The sequence below is a fragment of the Solanum stenotomum genome, chromosome 4 (genome assembly GCF_019186545.1).
Source record: "Solanum stenotomum isolate F172 chromosome 4, ASM1918654v1, whole genome shotgun sequence".
Lineage (NCBI taxonomy): Eukaryota > Viridiplantae > Streptophyta > Magnoliopsida > Solanales > Solanaceae > Solanum > Solanum stenotomum.
The window spans coordinates 65,053,290-65,067,049 of NC_064285.1; the positions used below are offsets into that span (position 1 = coordinate 65,053,290).

The 13,760-nt window shown below is 30.2% G+C and overlaps 2 protein-coding genes across 2 annotated transcripts; both read right to left on the bottom strand.

Annotated features, from left to right (window-relative positions):
- Positions 1–132: 132 nt before the first annotated feature.
- LOC125861958 (glutathione hydrolase 3) lies at positions 133–4,069 on the bottom strand. The gene is made up of 7 exons (XM_049541886.1): positions 3,907–4,069; positions 2,867–3,207; positions 1,629–2,147; positions 1,306–1,541; positions 944–1,208; positions 721–858; positions 133–630 (listed from the first exon to the last, which is right to left on the bottom strand). The coding sequence occupies exons 1-7, from the start codon at positions 4,022–4,024 to the stop codon at positions 355–357; spliced, it is 1,893 nt and encodes a 630-aa protein (XP_049397843.1). The 5' UTR covers positions 4,025–4,069; the 3' UTR covers positions 133–354.
- Positions 4,070–8,567: 4,498 nt separating this feature from the next.
- LOC125863279 (inositol oxygenase 4-like) lies at positions 8,568–12,649 on the bottom strand. Its single transcript, XM_049543462.1, has 9 exons — positions 12,447–12,649; positions 11,341–11,482; positions 11,119–11,200; positions 10,561–10,765; positions 10,107–10,219; positions 9,577–9,769; positions 9,105–9,183; positions 8,941–9,022; positions 8,568–8,802 (listed from the first exon to the last, which is right to left on the bottom strand). The coding sequence occupies exons 1-9, from the start codon at positions 12,475–12,477 to the stop codon at positions 8,776–8,778; spliced, it is 954 nt and encodes a 317-aa protein (XP_049399419.1). The 5' UTR covers positions 12,478–12,649; the 3' UTR covers positions 8,568–8,775.
- Positions 12,650–13,760: the final 1,111 nt, after the last annotated feature.

The following is a 13,760-nucleotide window of genomic DNA, read 5'->3' on the forward strand; positions in this document are numbered from 1 at the left end:
TAAACATTAGACTTGAGTTTAATATTATCCAAACAAGCTTGCTATTTTGTAATTCATCCACCTTTTAGCTAAATTATGGATCCTCATTTTGGTAAATATAAGTTCAATATCAAGTTAAATATCTTGTCACAACTTCATTCAGTCTCCTATGAATATTTCATATTATACACCTCGACTGTTTCACCAAGTACATGTTGTCTATGAGGTAACTCTGTTTATCAAGATTTAGACAGATGAGAAGAAATCACAGCTAAAAAACTGTTTCTCCGGAAAATGTGGTATTTAGCCAGTTTTCAAACATTATCTACAAATAATAGACTGATTCATATGCACAAATCAAGCAAGATGAGTTCATCAGATGGCTGCAGGTCTTCCATCTTTCCTAGGATCACTAACAGCCACAAGCAGACCACGAAAAATACCGTCTTTATATTGTTTTCCACTCCTTCTGCCTAACTGTAACGGAGGATTTGAAAGGTTTTGAACGATTAACTGACAGATGGCTCCTCCGCTTCTTGCCTCGAGTTGGTGACCCCTCTCTTCTAAGAAATGCTTTTTATCATCCGAGAGTTCAATGTGATCGCCATCTATGCATGTCCAGTTCTCATACAGAACAACATTTGGGATTAGCTGCAAAATGAAAGGAATTGAACACGAATCAATACTCGTGGTTTGAGAAATGAGTAATGAGAATAGTGTACATTATGCAAAAGGATCAACCTCGTGGTAGACTCTCGGACTCTGTACTGCAGCTAAAGGATCCATCCCCAACACGAAATGGTTGATGAAAACTTGGACGACTGCAAAGATGATTTTTAGGCCACCACTACCACCAATTACACCAGCTAATTGATTGTCCTGTAAAACAATCATTTTACGTCATATGACTACACTAAGCAGCTAAAAGATGGACTTGTCGTTCAAAGGATCACATTCTGAATACCTTGAGAACGATAACTGGAGTCATGGATGATAACGGTCTCTTTTTTGGTCGAATAAAATTAGCAGGAGCAGGAGGGAGTTTATCGGGGGATATTTCATTAGGTGTTGAGAAATCTCCCATTTCATTGTTGAGTACTATACCGGTTGATGGAGAGAGCACACCGCCTCCAAATGGATAGTTTACTGTGGTTGTCACTGAAACAGCATTTCGATCTGCATCCACAATGCAAAAGTGACTCGTTCCATGATCTCTTAGCTGACCCCACCTATGAATCACGGATCAAACGCGTTAGAGCCAGTTGGTAGGCAAGAAGCAAGAATCTTGTTAGTCCTAGCTTCAGTCCGAAACAGAACTTATCTGACCTGGGCAAATAGTATTCAGGAGGAAAGGTGGTATTGTCAAAGATCTTTCGTTGAATTTCTTTGGCGAAAGACGGGGAAAGCATGTCAGATACAGTACTACTGATATTTACAAAGGCGGGATCACCAAGGTTCATTCGAACTGCAAGCATGTGTTTCATTGCCTCAATCATTCGATGCAGTCCTAAAGAACCTTTCACAGCATTTGAACTCACATAGTTTTCAAGGACTTTAAGAATCTGTTTTCCTCAGACATAAAGGTTTTAATCAGACAATCGTGTCGTATTAATTTTAGCAAAACAAGCTAAGTTGATTTATATACATACCAGAGAAATCCCGAGTGTTCCACTGGACGGAGGTGGCATTCCAACGATTGTATAGCCCATAGCATTAACAGTAACTGCTTCTGGAGTTTCCACTCGGTAACTCCTTAAGTCGTCCATCGTCAAAATTCCACCAGCTCTCTTCACATCTTCGACAAGCTTTTCACCAACCTCTCCATTATAAAATGCTTCCGGCCCTTGTTCAGCAATTAGCTCTAAGCTGTGGCTAAGTTCTATGTTATGACAAATTTCACCTGCTCGTAACGGCTTTCCCTCAGGTGCAAATACTTGTCGCAAGCCAGGATCTTTAAGTAGCAATTTTGCTTTTTTGGCAATAGAGTTTCCGAGATATGGAGCAACCACAAATCCCTCCCTTGCAAGTTTAATGGCCGGTTGAAATAGGGTCTTCCAGGGCAACCTCCCATTTTTCGACCAAGCTGTGTGAAGACCAGCTAACTCACCAGGAACTCCCATAGACAATGCTCCATTTAACTTGGAGTCCCCATTATTATCATACATGTTCTGTTTGAGTATAAACAGATTAAATTCAGAACTCGCGATTCTGTGTTTCCAATATTTAGATACTAAATACAACAACTACTATGTCTTAGTCCTAAACAAGTTGACATCGGCCATATGGATCCTGACTTACCATGTTACTCCGTATAAGCTCATTTCATGTCAATATTATACAACAACAATATACCTAGTGTAATCCCACAAGTGGGGTCTGGAGAGGTTAGAGCAGACCTTACCACTACCTTGAGAGGTAGAGAGGTTGTTTCTGATAGACGCTCGGCTCAACAAAAAGCATATCAAAGCAGATACTATAGAAAACATGATAAAGCATGCTGGGGGAAAAGGCCACTAAAATAAAATAGTGCGATAATCAAAGTACAAGAGATAATTGATGATTACAGAAATCGAAATACAAGAAACTATAGACGAAATACTACGACTACAATTATAGAAATCGAAATACAAGAAACTTATGTTATATACTAATCCAAGTTCCCGGTAAGAACAAAACTACAATTATCTCATGCAAACAACAACAACAACAGCTACTATTAGTACTATTGCTACTACACCTCAATCACAAACACGTCAGGATCGACTATATGAATCCTCACTATACATGTCACTTCGTGTAAGCTATAAGTTTTTCACGTACGTACAAACTAAATAGTTATTTGTTGAATAAAAATTGAACACAATGCTAAAAGGAAGGAATCATGAACCTGTGAAGCAGCTAAAGGAGCAGTTTCCCTCATGTCAATTGCTAAGACTTCTGATGTAGATGAAGATCTAACAACCATAAAACCGCCACCTCCAATTCCACTAGCCATTGGATTGACTACTCCAAGGCACAGTGCTGTGGCAACTGCAGCATCAACTGCATGTCCACCAATTTTAAGCATGGAAATACCGATTTTCGAGCACCGACCATCATCAGCAGCAACAACTGCTTCCTCTGATTCAACAACATCAGCATTTTGCTGTAGTCTTTCATTATATCTGCTACTATTTACATCTCCAATTAGCCATACACCAATGTCTCCATGATGTGTAAGCCCAACAACTAAAAAAGAATGTTAAAAGTGTGAAAAAAATTGTGTAGGCTCAAGCAACTTCTTGAATTTGTATTTAATTAGACAATCCATGTTTAGCCATAAAATTTGATCAGATTTTGAAAATCTCCAAATTTTAGGGCTTCCACTCATAAAACTTCGATTTTTTTCCATATAAAATCCATATCATAACACAACTTCAAAAACTCAAATTTTCAAGTTTCAACTTTAAAATCTATGGTCAAACCCGAGCTTAATCAAAACAATATCTCAAAAGGGTCAGTGGAATTCAACCCTACCAACAATTATTCAAGAATCTCCTTCACAATTTCAAGATCTACAACATGACACTTCACTTCTTTAATCCAATCTAATGGGGCACTTTAATCTTCGTAGTTTTAAGGAAAAATGGTTTGATATACCCCGTTACAAAAGTAACTCATATATACTCTTACTGTTACAAAAAATGGCTCACAATATCATACCCAAAACCCAACTAAATATCCTATCAAGTATTAACACAATCATAACCAACAACAATAACATGATAGGATATACGCGGACGTTACACATAAACAACCTTTTCTTGATTAAATTGTTTTTTTTCTCATATACCCTCAATTAAAAAAAAAACATGTTTTCCAAGCAGGATTGCAAGAAAAATATGATAACAAAATAGCAAGATACAACAAATAAAGATTAAAACTCACATGTTATGGCAATGAATGCAAATAAAAAGCAAAGAGAAAGACTCCATTTTTTCTTTCTATTAGAACCAAGAGGAGGAGAAGAGTCCAAAAGTGGACCTTCTAAAATATGTTTCCCCATATCTCTAAAATTCTATAGCTAAACAAGAGACATAATAAAGGAAGGGGAAAGTTAGATAAAACTTTTGCTTATAGTGTGGGACCTTTGTTAGTTGATCATGACTATGATCGTTTGGTGGTGCCAACATAAAGAATCTCCTTTTATATATAATATATATATATATGGTGTTCGGATCCTGCATTAAAGCTCTAACTGTATTTGAATTGCACACGGTAAAGGTCTATCCATGGGTGATGCTCTTACTATAATTTTCTCAATATTTTGGCTCAAGTCGAGACCTTTGATTAAGGATGGAGCATCCTCATCACTGCAACACAACTCATGTTGATAATTTTATGTGCTATAAAAGTTTGATATTTTAAATTTTTTTTAAGTATATCTATGTCGAAGTACAACTTTAAATTCTAAAAATCACAACTTTAAAATTTGTATATGTTGTTAAAGAATTATAAAACTTTGATCTCAAAGTGAATAATAACAAATTGTGTCATTAAAGTAAAATTTAAAAAATTAAAATTTAAATACTGTAACTTTTTATCTCTGTGTGGAATCAAAGCTGTCCACCTTAATTAAATACAAAACACACGTTTTTTTTCCATGTGGACTTTCACTATAATAATAATAATGATAATAAGTTGTTTATACAGACAGCTAGCACGATGAAGATAATCAGTTTGCACTAAATTAATCCTCTAATAATTATCCATTGACATAATTTAAAGTTATTTTAGACTGTCTAATTATCATAACAGGCAGTATTGATTTTATATATTATTACCATTTTTAGTCCGTCAAAAATCATTAATTGCTTCCACACATTTTAACTTTTGTTGGTATAATATATCACAAATATAATAAATAACAAAAATGAACATATTTAATACTTCTCATTTTTTTCCATTCTATATTTTCTTATACATTTCTTTTCTAGTACTCAAAACAAAGTACAACATTTGATCAACACCATTTAAGAAATACTAATATTAAAATGTTGCTCCAATCATTTAAGAAATACTAATATTAAAATGTTGCTCCAACAACTTTCAATTAATTTTGGTCAACCCCCCCCCCCCCCACCCACCCCACCCCAAAAAAAATTGTGAATTTTTCAATTATTTAGCAAACTAATGGATGTATTATGCTAAATTTGCCTTGATGTCTCCATGTATGAGGGGATTTATTAATTCTTAAAAGTACTATCAATACCATATTTTTCTTATTTAAAGGGAACAACAGATATAATTATGAATAATTGAGGAATTAAAAGTATAGTTATTCCTGATTTTATAGAAACAAAAAGGTTTAGTTGTTGGATTTTTCTCAATTTTTTCTTAAGGGTGTTTGGTACGTGGATTAAATTATTTCAAAATTATAGTTTTAAAACTCCTTGACTAATTTATTCTATCTCGAAAGTGAGATAAAACAATATCAAATTTAATTAAATGGGGTGGGATTAAGGTTATATTTGGAATTATATTTATACTATATGTCTAATTAACAATATAAATTTATCTTATAATATAAAGTTAATTTTAAATCTAATTTTGAAACATCTCAGCTTATTCCGCGTAGCGAATTGTTTAGTTGAGTGCGCCCTTATTATTTTGATTTTAGTGAAAACGACAAGGAGGAATCTTTATGGACTATGGTAGACGCAAATATAAGTGATTGGCCAATCCCCAAAAATATCTCCACACTTTTATATGATTTTACCATACTATTGGAATCTCATACTTCATCGATATATTATATTATAAGCGACGATAATAAATATGAGTATTTATAATTATCATTATATGTAAATATTATTAAAGATTTTAAGACTTTCAAGGTAAGATATTAACTTAATTGTGGTTAAATATTTTTGCGGTAGTTAATATTGCAGCTAAAAGAAAATTTTATCATCATTAGATATCACTTTTGTTATAGATCATATGATTTTATGGCTATATGAGTTTTCATCTTTTTCGTTAATAGTGACGGATCCAACGATGAATTCAACAAAAATCATTGTTTTCGAATTAAACTAGATCTATACATGAAATATTAGTATTATTGATATACTTAAATATACATTTCAATCTTAATCGTTTTGACTTAAAACCTCTTTCAAACTCCACTAGAGAAAAAAGAAAAGAAAAGGAATTAGCTACTAATATGTCGATAATCATCGTTAAATTCTTAGTAGCTAATAAAATCTTCTGATAATATATCTTTCATCACTAAATAAAATTAACAATGAGTTTTATTGTTTAGATATAAAATTAATTTTCTTTGTTTTGTTTTGTTAGTTGGGGATGACTTGATGACATTTATACGTTTTGGTGAAAACGGCAAAGGAATAATCCGTATAAAATCCAATAATAAAATTGTTACTCTTTCGATTTCATTATTATTTGTTATTTTTTTTGCTTTATATTTTTATTTGTTATTGCTATTGTTTTTTATTGGATTATTTTATACATGACTTCTTATTATTGTATTTTATTTTATTTTTGAATTTGAAATGTTTTACTTGAACCACGAGTCTATCAAAAAAGTATTTCTACCATCATAAAATAAGAGTAAGATTGTACATGTATTACTTTAATCAAGTTTCACTTATAGAAAAAACACCGTCCATATTATTAATTGTAATAAATTTGTAGGACACAAATATATGTGATTGGCCAACCTTGTACCTTTTTTCAAAAATATCTCCACACATCGTCATAATTTGTATATGAATAATATTTGGTCATCACTCACCATCTTACATCAATGAATAGTTACCCACATCCACAAAAAATGAAAAATCCTAAATAATAAGTGGGTTATTAAATATTGGTCGGATTGTGTTGAATTTAAACAGGTTAAATCGACTAAGTTAATAAGTGGATAGATCATAAATTCGCGCAAAAGTTATTTCGATTAAGTCAACATGGCTAAATAAGGGATCATGATCTAACATGTCCAACACTTTTCAAATACTCATATCATATATCTTTTCTTATAATTTATTTGATAACCAATCAAAATGACTTTTAAAATATTTATTTTACACTAAAAGGATGTTTGGATTAGCTTAAAAGTTGGTCAAATCTACTTTTAAGTCAGTTTTTGACTTCTAGAAGTGCTTGGCAAATATAAAAAATAACTTAAAACAAGTCAAAAATGACTTAAAATAAGTTGAGAAGTGTTTGGCAAGGTCAAAAATGACTTAAAATAAGTCAAAAACCAAAAGTAGGTCTCCCCTGACCTTTTATTTTTGACTTAAAAGTCATTTCAGTTTGACTTTTTATTTTTAACTTAAAAACTATTTTTTTTAAGTCAATCCAAACGGGCCCTAAATCTGAGACTTGTGATAAACCCATGATACCAACTGCAACTCTATTACAGTTTCAGCACCAAATGATGTCGTGTAGTGGATGAAGTTGATTCTCCTATAACCAGAAGTCTCGGATTCTAGTCCTGGGTTAAGTATGGGGAGGTTTAATTTCTATCAGGCGCAAATTCGAATCAGTCATACTCCAATAAAAGTGTCGGACACCGAATAAAAAAACAAAAACAAAAACAAAAAAAATAAACTCTATTACAGTCTCAACTATTTATTTTGCTTTAATTCTTTCCAAATTCTCCAAATCACAAATATATCTACACTTTGGGCCTGACTGGCCCAGAACCAGCACGGCTAAGTTTATGTCAAGTGGGCTTAGTTTGGTTTCGAATTGGGCCTCAGTTTAACTGGGCTGATTAACTAATAGTGGATTGGGCCTAGGATTTGAAGTAACACCATTATTGGGTTTTATTGAGTTTAGTAATGAATTGTTCAAGATGACAAAGTAAATCTATTGATTTTTGAAGGTTTAAATTGAATTTAACAATTAGAAGATTGAATATCAAATTTCGAGTTGATTTTAAATCATTTGGATCAATTTTGAAATTAAAACGTGCTACTGAAATATCTATGACTTATTAGAATTATCGAGATTTGATATCAATTTATGACAATTTGCAACCTAACAAATTGTGTGGCGATTCATCAAAATCATCAAGATTTTATGACCAACTTATTGTGGTCGTCAGGATTTGTAATAAGGTAACTCGATGAATTTTATTGAGATCCGCTAGAATCATCGAGATTTGATGATCAAATTATAGCGTTTTTAGTCGCAAATTTATTCTTGTAATTTGTTTTTTTAAATGACATCAAAATTTAAATATTGATATTATAAAATCCTATTAGTCAAAATCGTCAGGATTTGATGATCACATAAGTGGGACCAAACATGTTTCGTCATCATAAGCACAACCATATTTCATACCATTAGTAGGGGTGCGTATTGATCAGTCTGGTTTAAATTTGTGTATTATTAATTTGATTTATGATTTTAATGTGTAAAAATTGTAAATAATAAAAATTAATAAGATAACTATTATTGATTTTTGGTTCTTAATTATTTATTTTAACTGATAAAAAAAGTAATCGTATATATACGATGTTCGCTATCTATTTTGTTGAATCTTCTACATAAAGTTATTGAATTTAACAGGTTATATAAGACAATAAAATCTCAATGGAATTTATTCATGAATGAAACGAAAGAAATACATTTCTGAATTTAAAATTTAAAAAAAACGAAAATTACATTTCGAAAGGATAAAATATTTTAATAATCAACATAAAGGAATATGAAATATAGTTGAAAATAGCTATTTCTCTATAATTAACAATTAATTATATATTATCTACTCTGCCACCATGGATTCAATTACCACCTCAGCTTTGTTGGGAAATACTGCATTGCATTAACAAAATAAAAATAAAAATTATTACCAATGGAATCTACTATAATATATAAAATTATCGGGTTATTAATTTTTTAATTGTATAATTTATCTTTTAGGTAATCTAATACGTATCGAAAAGCACTTACCTTTTCAATAAGAGAGAGATAGTATGGCTTGACTTTTTCCACATCAATTCGAACTTTACTCTTGCTGTATAAATCATATTTGCTGCATTTAAATTTGTAAATTATAAGAAAAAATTGTTCAAAATAAATATGTAATTAATAAAATTGAAAATAACAATAATTACTTAAAAATATTGAGCCACTTCATGTTCTCTTTGTCCTCCTCATTCATCAAGTGTGTATATGCTCCTGACCTGTGTAATGCTGCAAAATATTATTTTTAAAAAATAAGTTAGTTCACATTAATAAATCAGAATATCAAGAATATATTTTTAAAAAATAAATAAAATAAAATACTGATCGTGTAAAAAATATTTATATAATTACATCATTCAAAAGATATTACATGTAACTGAACACATTTCAACTGATTTACATAAATATTTTTCTTTTAGCACACCATTTAAATATTAGACTATTTTCTCATTTTTATAACCGATAAAACGTTTTCCTGTAAAATTTTCAATTGCGATCTAATAGATTCATATATTGCAAGAATTTCTAATCTCTTCCCACACCCTTTTAATGAATCTTATGAAACTCAAATTTAAATTAATCGAGCCAATAAATATCGATACGAAAATAAAAAAATCTTACCATAGAAAGAGTGGTAACGTATAACAAATAAAGCAGCAGAAGGAAGAGTTGTTTCATTTTCCTTGGAAACCAAATACATATAATCATCATGTCCCCATGACATAACAACTTTGTCAAGTCCACAACCTTCTTTATATACACCATTTTTTGTGTTATAAATATTGTTGTTGATATCTGGATTTTCCTTAAAATACTGCATGATAAAAAAAAATTATAAAAAAAAAGTCGGTAAATATATAATATATGTATAATTCATGTCATATATATAATTTTTATGTATAATTAGTGTATAACCTATGAATACTAGCCGGAAAAAGTAAGTAATGAATCTAAAAAATAGGGGGAAAGTTAAAGGGTGCAAGAGGGTTAATGAAACTTGTTTTTGATAAAAAAAAATTATACTCTATATATAAAGTTACAATTATTTTTTATGTCCCTTGATTTTCTCGTCTATTTACTTTTTAAAATTTTGGAGTATAATAAAAATTCTAATTCCGATACTAATATGAACAAAAGTATTAGTAGTATACCTTGTGGTGAACAATTGATTCATCAAAAGCACAACCAAGAGGAAATGTGTCTCCAACAACAGCCCATTGAGGAAGCCCTCCAAAACTTGGATGAAGAAGTACTTTCCCTAGGTCTATGGTTCAAAATAAAAACGAGTTTAAGTTATACGTATTGATAATCACAATAATAATAACATATTTAATAAAATTCTATAAGTGAAATCTGAGAAAACTAATACATATGCACTCTAAACCCTATCTTACGAAGATAAAAAAAGTTATTTCAATAGGACTTCGGCTTAAGTAAAAAAAAATACAAAATAAGAAGGAATGTACATAAATTTCCATGAGAAGTAATGATATCATAGCCTAATGTATATTTTGAATTATCAACTGTTGTTACGCAATATATATAGTACTACAATATAAACTTTAAATTCTGAACTCGCAACATAAATTGAAACAAAAAAAATACCATGAATGAGGCCAGTCAAATGAAGCCAATCTTCATTTGGATAATCTTTTCTAATAGCTTCAGCAGTTTGTAACAAATGCTCAATTTGTGGTTCATCCAAATCAGGATCACTATCATCAACTACATCATTCAAAAGTTCACAACAATCCCAAATACTCATTTCGATTTTGTTCAATTTTCCATATTCTTCTCTCATTTTTTTCACCTACAATATTTTACAAAAAAAAAAATCAAAATTAATTATATAAATCATGGTTAAATAAAAGAGAGCTTTAATGAAAAGATGAATTTTGTGGTTACATCTTGATCAAGAATAATATAGTATAAGATGAAAATATAATGACTTCTGACATCATCGAAAAGATCGTTCAATCAAGTAAGGAAAGGTCATGGGAAATCATGCTTCAAATTTCTATAGAGATTTTTTTTTTTAAAAAAAATACAATTATTTTCTATAACAATCAAATACTTTTAGAATCAGATTTTTATGTTATGTTATATCGTATATATTCTATCAAAATAAATAACACCGTTATAAAAAGAAGGAATTGAACTTACATAGTCATATGTTTGGTTAATGTGTTGAACCCTATAAAATTCTTCCACTGATTTTTGTCTCTCACTTTCTGCATTATAATCCCTATCAAACACATTCAACTTAAAAAAATTAGTTTCCATTTAATTCAAATCATTTTTGAGTTTTATTTTTTAATTTCAGAACTCGAATAAAAAATCTTTTACTAAAAATTGACGATAAATATATAAAAAAAATAAAAGTACCTAAATGATTGACCAAATGCATTTATGTCTGGCACTTCAAATATTTCATCTTGAGAAGACAATGTCTTTGGTACCATAAATCCACCATCCAAAATAAGTTCATTGGCATTGAATGAGACCTTTTTCTCCTCCACTTGTGATCCTATCATTTTTTTTTAAAAAAAAATCCATATATAATATTAATAAGGGTGTATACAGTCAAATTTTTCTATAACGATTATTCTTTATGATGTTTTTCTTAATGGAGGCTATTTTTCATGATATGTTATACTATTATATGTTCTGATATTTCGTTATAACAACCAAAAGATATCAAAACACAACATCGTTTGGAGAGATTTGATTATAGATGTTATCGACTGAAACGTGTGGAAAGTTTCAAAGAACAAAAAAAATATTTAAATTTCATATAAAATTTTAATAAAAATTAATTCATTTCAAATCTCTTCTCTCTCTATATATATATATTCCCAAGGCCTAACTTGAGTGGCAAAAGGTGGAGATTGTGGCTTAGGTNAAGATATCTAAACACAACATCGTTTGGAGAGATTTGATTATAGATGTTATCGACTGAAACGTGTGGAAAGTTTCAAAGAAGAAAAAAAATATTTAAATTTCATATAAAAGTTTAACAAAAATTAATTCATTTTAAATCTCTTCTCTCTCTCTCTCTCTCTCTCTATATATATATATATATATATATATATTCCCAAGGCCTAGCTTGAGTGGCAAAAGGTGGAGATTGTGGCTTAGGTCACAAGTTTAGAGGGGCGGGCCCATTATCCACCTAGTTTAAAAGGTTATGATTGGTCCAAAGGACGGATCACATACAGATTTCTCGATTATCAATATATATATATATATTGTAAAAATCAATTTTTGATGAAAACATTTTGCTATAGCAATTAAAAAGTATAAAACCACAAAGCAGTTAGGAAGAGATTTGATAATACATTTTTAAAAAATAGTATACTCTTGGAAAATTAGATACAAGCGCAATAACATTTTAGGAGAATTCGAACAACACAAACAGAAACTCCATATCATTTCATTCACAAAATAAACTAATATAGTTATTTTTTTTAAAAAAAAGGATTATAACATACCAAATTCAGGCTGCTCAATGAGAATAGTCATTTTCTCAACAAAAAAATAATAATAAAATAAATCAACAAAAATTAGCAAATGAGATTTTGTTTATGCTGTTGTATGATGTGAATGATATTGAAAAACAATTTATGGGTATTTATAGTGTTTAGATTAAAATTGTCCTTGCATGAAATTTATAATATTTTAGAGTCCTTAAAAGAAACCATTTGGTCAGTGGAGTCCTCAAAAGAAAATCTAGCAACTCCTTAAAATTTCCAAAATTAGATATTTTGAAATCTTTGAGTCCTTAACTGAAAAAAATAAATTAAGTTATTATAAATATTATAATAAAATATCCCTTAAGACCCGTTCAAAATGACAACTATTTACTTCACCGTCATTTCCTCCACTCGCTTCATTAACGCGTGTTCAAACAACCATAATTACACTTCCGAAACTCGCCGTAGATTATTAGGTTTATAGCTTTAAAAATACTCTTATACTTGACTAACTGAACTTAAATACACCTCCGATTTTTTAACATGAGTGAAATACACCCCTAAATTATCATCAAGTTTAGGGATGTTTTCAACATTTTTTTCGACTTTTTATTAAGAGCATCATGTTCCTACAAAAGTTTGAAACCACTTGTTATGTCATTTGACTGATCAGGGGTGTATTTAAGTTTAGTTAGACTATCAATAGTTCGGGAATTAAGATTAATAATTTGTGTCAAGTTTAGAGGTGTTTACAATACTTCTATCTATTTTTTAATATTAAAGATTTTCATTATAATATGTAATACCGTGTGATTGAAATGATTCACGTATAAATTTTGAATCTTTTTATTTCATGCTAAAGCTTCGTTAATAATAAGAAGTGTGAAGTGATTTGCTAGCGATAAGGATAAAATTGAGCAGTTTTGATTAGTACAGGGACAAATATGAACCTTTTATCTCGTTTGTAGCGAACATGCGACTTGCTATGAGAGTGGGGAAGATTGAGTATATGTGTGATGAGTCAGCATTACGTGTATAGATAATCTTATTTTTATTGAAAATATTAGGCTAAATGACTAGGAACCAAGTCATTTCCTACAAATTTTTTGGATTAAATTCTAAGTCTGAGCTGTGAATTTTATTTTATTTTATTTTGTATTATCAAGACTAAAAACAAAATCAAGAACAAACACCAAGAAAAAATAACTATCATCCAGGCTGTAGCCACGTCATCACACATTAGACCAAAAAAAAAATCGTGTTAAAAAAAAGTAGATACAATTGGACGAGGCTAAATATGTGATCAGGAACGGAGCTAGTAGTTCAGATGTG